Below are 5,424 nucleotides of genomic sequence, written 5' to 3'. Positions count from 1 at the left end.
TATGTGATCGAAGCATTCCTTTACAGTTACAGGGGAAATTATACATCACTGCTATAAGATCAGTGTTGCTTTATGGTACGAAATGTTGGGCTTCTAAGAAGGAGAACATTAAAAAGATGGGGGTTACGGAAATGCGCATGTTAAGATGGATGTGTCGAAACACTCTAAGAGATATAATCAGAAATAGGGTTATTCGCAAGAAAGTGGGTGTGGCAGGAATTACAGACAAACGGAAAATTGCCTACGTTAGTTCAGGCATGTAAGACAAAGACCCGAGGGTGAACTACTACGAAGAGTGGAAGAGTGGGACCATGGAGGGCTTAAACGAGGGAGAGGAAGATCGAAAATGACTTGGTTGGAAGGAGTTACGAAGGATAGGAAGCGTATAGATTTACATGAGAGTGAGGCATTTGATCATAAGGGATGGAGCATGGAGGAGGAAGATTTTTATGGATGACTAAACGAAATAATCACTTTTGATCATGTAGCCGACCCCACTTTAGGGATTAAGGCTTTGTTTGATTAATTGATTGATATTTTATATTTATCGTTTCCAAATTATATATAAAAAAGTACATATTATTTATATCATGATAATATAGTAAATATCCTTAAAACATTACATAAAAAAGATTTCAAATATCACATTCCAAATTTATTCTTCAATTTACATTTCATTTTTTCTTTTTTACATCATCAAAGCAAACAAACACATGTTAAATAATATATACATATATATAAAGAGAAGCTATTGGGTGAGACTTGCCAACCAATTTCTTTGTGTGACAAACCTTAAATAAGGAAAGCCCAACCTTTAAAATGTTAAACCAATTATAATGAAATCATCCAAATAGTTACAAATATAATTCAGACAATTAACCATGTCATCCAACTAATTAATCATGCATATCATCTAGCTTAGACAATTATAAATATCATCCAACCTAGAAAAACTAATGATATCACACTAGTAGAAAAAATGAATTACGCAGCGCACTTTACGCACCGGTTCTTGAAAACCGGTGGGAAAAGAAATGGGCGGGATTGGGGAAATTTTTTCCCACCGGTTCCTAATAGACCGGTGCGAAATCATATTTTTCGCACCGGTTCAAACCGGTGCGAATTACGAAATACAAAAAAAAAACCGGGCTGCTTTTCTTCTTCTTTCTTTCTTTCTTTCTTTCCATGTTCTGTACTTTTAATTTCCCTCTCGTTTTCGCCTTCGTTCTCTATCCAGAATCCCGAATTGCCCTAGCTTTCTCACTCCATTGAAGCAGCACCTCCGCCTCCATTGAATCGTGCTCTATATTCTCCATTGAAGCCGAATCTGAGCTTTCTCACCTCCATTGAAGCTGCTCTTGGTTTGCTTCGATTTCGCTTCCTTTTGGTTTTGATTTTGTTTTTTTTAGCTGTTCTTGATTTTAATCTTCTTTGCGATTGATGAATTGTTGGTTGATTTTGTTGTTGTTGTTTTAGGGTTGTCGAATCTGGTTGTGTTATTCATGTGTTATTGGATTGATTTTTAATGGATTTGCTCATGAATTTGTTCTATGTTTGAGTGATTTTTGCCAATTGAGGTTAATTGGAAGAAATTAAGGGTTTTCTAATTTCTCGAGGCTGTTAATTGGAAGAAATTAAGGGTTTTCCAATTAAGGGTTAATTGGAAGAATGTCATGCAATTCAATTTCGTCAGGTTTCTTTCAATTTATGTACATACATTATTGTTGTTAATATATAATTCGTGAACTCTTGTTATTGTATATGTTGAAAATTTTGAAATTTATTTTATTCCATTGAGTTAAATTTATCTGTATTAAGTAGAATATGATGGCATTGAGTTAGATTTAAAATTTATTTTGCGGAACTAAGTTAAATTCTTGCTATAGTGAATAGAATATTGGTGTTTTCTGTATTGGTTGATTTTTTTTTTCTAGGTCAATTTGATTCTTTAGAAGTGGGAAATTGGTGTACAACTTATGGTATGAAAACGCAAAAAGATTGATTACTAATAGTCATTTCAATTGAAGATACTTATTTTTCGGTGTTTAGAGAGACATAAAAAGCAATGATATAAATCGAAATGATGACCGGATTACGGAATGCACATTGTGGATTTGTGGTACAATCGTATAAGTGTTGTGATATGTTTTGTTGATGATGTTATCAGGGAGATGATTTGTGTGTTAGCTGCTACTACATTGACAGTGAGCTCAATGCTTATGCCATATCTTCTGCTCAGGTCAACTGCTTAGCTTGCTTATCTATTTTTATACAACTATTGTACGAATACACAAAGGAAGTACGGAATTATGTTGAGTACATTTGATAATTCGGTTCCATGGAAAGTCGAAAAACCTTTAAACTGTTGCCATGCTTCAGTGATTGCAAGTTGTAATTGCTCTGTGTAAATGGATCATTTGGTAAAAAAAAAAATAAAAAATTAAGTTGTTTGGATGAACTATTTTAATGTTAATTTGTTTTATGGAATGAGCGTTTTACTGTCAAGAGCTTTTATGATTTTTATTTGAGTTACAAAGAAATGAAAGGAAATCATATTGTTTTCTGTAGAATATGTTCACTTCTGAAGTTGGGGTTGGGAATTTAGGAATGCATTTGATAATTTTGGCAGAAAGATATTGTCTTTGTAGCATGCAAACAGCAACAAACATATTGAGCTAATCTGTTTCTCTCTTACTACTTGCAGCTCTATTCAAACACCCCTTCGGATTTTGATTTTAAGCTTGAAAGGTGTGTAGTTCTAACTTTTGTTTTATTAATCATCTTTCATGAGAATTTAGCGGTGATTCCATAAAATGAATTGTTTGTTTTTACTGTTCTCAGCCTTGCTCAAGGTTTTCGCTGCTTGTCAGATTTTGTGGAACACCTTGCTGCTTCAGTTGATATTGTGTTTCCTGTCATCCATGGTCCTTTTGGTGAAGATGGTACTCTTCAGGTATTGCTCTGGCTGACCCTCTAATACTTTGAGGACCAGTTCATTGTAAGCATTTAATATTACCGATGATATTTCTGATTCTGTGACCTTGACACTTGTTTGTCTTCTACTATAAATTTTTAGGAGTTCATTTTCTGGGGTTAGTAATGAGTGTTAGGACTACGCTACTTTTTTTTTTTTTTTGGGGGGGGGGGGGGGGAGGGTATTGAAGCTCTGAAGGTCTATGTTGTTTAATCTGACTTTGAATGGATTGAACCAGGTTCATGCTTTTCGGGATATCAATCCACAAGCTCCTATACACATTTTGATCATTCCCAAAGTTAAGGATGGTTTAACCAGACTAGCTAAGGTACTTATGGTAGCATAGTTTTGCATTTCTGAGATGTTGTGTTCATATCCTTGCTTTTCTGGGTGTTTACATGAATGCTTCATTTCAATTAACTGAAAGTTCTTTTGGCCAGTTAGTTTCTGTTTTTAGTGTGTCCCAACAGCTTTGACATTTTATTTTGCTTGTGATGTCCTTGGGATTTAAGGGCTTGGGAGTTGGGACTTGATGCTTCCTTTTGATTAAAGGATTTGATATTGGGGTTCCATGTGTTTATGGCTAATTATATGCATTTATTTTTCCAGATTTAGTTATCCCTGGATCATTTTGGCATTAGTTATAGTCAGGCCAATTTTGTTGCAAAACTCTGAATAGAAGTTAAGTTGTATTGTGCACAAAAGTTGAATCAAGTGTTATAAGCTCATCCTCAAGATTTTGAACTAGGAATTAAGTGTAAGTGTTCTATAGAACTACTAATATATCAGAGTAATCGCATAGATCTGAATACTGCGCTTTTAAAAAGGATCATTTAAGATGCATGAGTTTTTTTTTCTTTTCATTTCTTCATCAATTAGTTAGAGAGTTTATTAATAATGCCAAACTGAAAATGCTTAATACAGACCTCCAGAACAACAGAACTAAAAGCTTGCAGGCAGACAAAACCTGCTAAGCAATCACCACCTTACATCACTATCACTTCTCTAAGCTCATTTGAGCATCTACAAGAAACTTTCAACAAAATTTCATTCACAATAACATCAAAAGTTATAGCATTTACCATGAAATTTGCGGTATTATTATGAAGACATAACTGCTATATTGACTCAGTATATCATGTAATATACAGCTTTGATTGCGAGCTTTTCTTCCAGTTCAATATTACTGCTGTCTTCAACTCAGCATCAAAACCAGTAAAATAATCCCAAGAGCCAACACTTTTAAAGGACAGGTACTTGATTCTTTCAGGATGATGTGCAGGTTCACCTTTTTTCTAACACACCCCAGGATCTCTTTTCTTGCTTTAAATTGTTGGCATTACAAGTAGTAGGATCCTGTGACCACTATTCTGTCTGGCATGTATGCTCAGCTCTAGTGTTGATGGCTGCTCCTATTAAGGGTAACATGTCAGCTCTAATTTCTGTATCTTGTTAGAATTGTTATACACTAATAGCATCAATGTATGGGATTATTCAGGATTGTGAAGTCTAGTGACTTGTAATAGTTAACATGCCTGGCATGTATGCTAAGTTCTAGTGTTAATGGGTGTTCCTATTAAGGGTCACATTTCAGCTCTAATTTCTGTATCTTGCCTGAATCGTTATATACTACTAGCATCAATGTATGGTATTATTCAGGATTGTTGAGTCTAGAGGCCTGTAATAGTTAACATTGAGCACTCACAAGTCACAAACCAGCCCGTATCTACAAGAGTTAGAAATGAGTTTCAGATATTTACAAGATTTGGTAGCTAATGGCTTAACTTATAAAAATAGAGAATTTTTAGATTCTTTTGATTTATGCCTGATGTTTATTTGTATTGATACAGTTAGATGTGCACTAACGGACTTATCATGCTGCAGTTAACTCTAGAGTTAGCTCGAATCCTTCCCCTACAATGGACATCAATGCTGCCATTGGAAATGAGGACACCAGCTTGGGTGGGGAAATGGCATTTGATACTGCAAAGACAAACACCATTGCCACCAATGTCACTGTCAGTAGAACAAATGCTCTGCTCTGCATCAGTTTTGCATTCTTGCCGCCCTTGAAGTCCTGAGTTCTATTAGTTTTTGTATACTGTCAGACAGCAAACAACATAGCAGCGAGCAGAGCAGCCACCAGCACAAGACCAGGACAGCTCCTGCTGGAACTCAAACAGTATGCTGTTTTTGAAGAAAATATATATGTTAGTGTTTATATGTCCATTTTTTTTTTAGTTTTTTAAAGTGTAATATTACAAGTTATTGATCAAAATATATGTGTTTTATGTATATTATGATTATATATAACTATTTGGTACAATTTAAGTGAAAAAAATGCAAAAAAAAACAAGTTTTATTTTTTATTTTTTGGGCGCACTTTTGGCACCGGTTTTGGTAAAGAACCGGTGCTAAAAGTTTTAAAAAAAAATATTTTTGGAGACTTT

The 5,424-nt window shown here is 34.6% G+C and overlaps 1 protein-coding gene across 2 annotated transcripts; it reads left to right on the top strand.

The window, feature by feature from the left end:
- Positions 1 to 1,011: 1,011 nt before the first annotated feature.
- Positions 1,012 to 4,476, top strand: LOC110709449. 2 transcript variants are annotated; one of them, XM_021887663.1, is made up of 5 exons: positions 1,012 to 2,239; positions 2,705 to 2,748; positions 2,842 to 2,953; positions 3,213 to 3,302; positions 4,126 to 4,472. In XM_021887663.1, the coding sequence occupies exons 1-4, from the start codon at positions 2,100 to 2,102 to the stop codon at positions 3,259 to 3,261; spliced, it is 345 nt and encodes a 114-aa protein (XP_021743355.1). In that variant the 5' UTR covers positions 1,012 to 2,099; the 3' UTR covers positions 3,262 to 3,302; positions 4,126 to 4,472. The 2 variants fall into 2 exon arrangements, with proteins under 2 accessions (XP_021743355.1, XP_021743353.1); XM_021887661.1 differs by having other exon boundaries at positions 1,014 to 2,239; positions 3,213 to 4,476.
- The last annotated feature ends 948 nt before the right edge of the window (positions 4,477 to 5,424 follow it).

The sequence above is a fragment of the Chenopodium quinoa genome, unplaced genomic scaffold, assembly GCF_001683475.1.
Source record: "Chenopodium quinoa cultivar QQ74 unplaced genomic scaffold, ASM168347v1, whole genome shotgun sequence".
In the NCBI taxonomy this organism is placed as follows: domain Eukaryota; kingdom Viridiplantae; phylum Streptophyta; class Magnoliopsida; order Caryophyllales; family Amaranthaceae; genus Chenopodium; species Chenopodium quinoa.
Note: the sequence above shows the minus strand (reverse complement) of the source record. Positions and strands in the feature narration are given on the sequence as shown.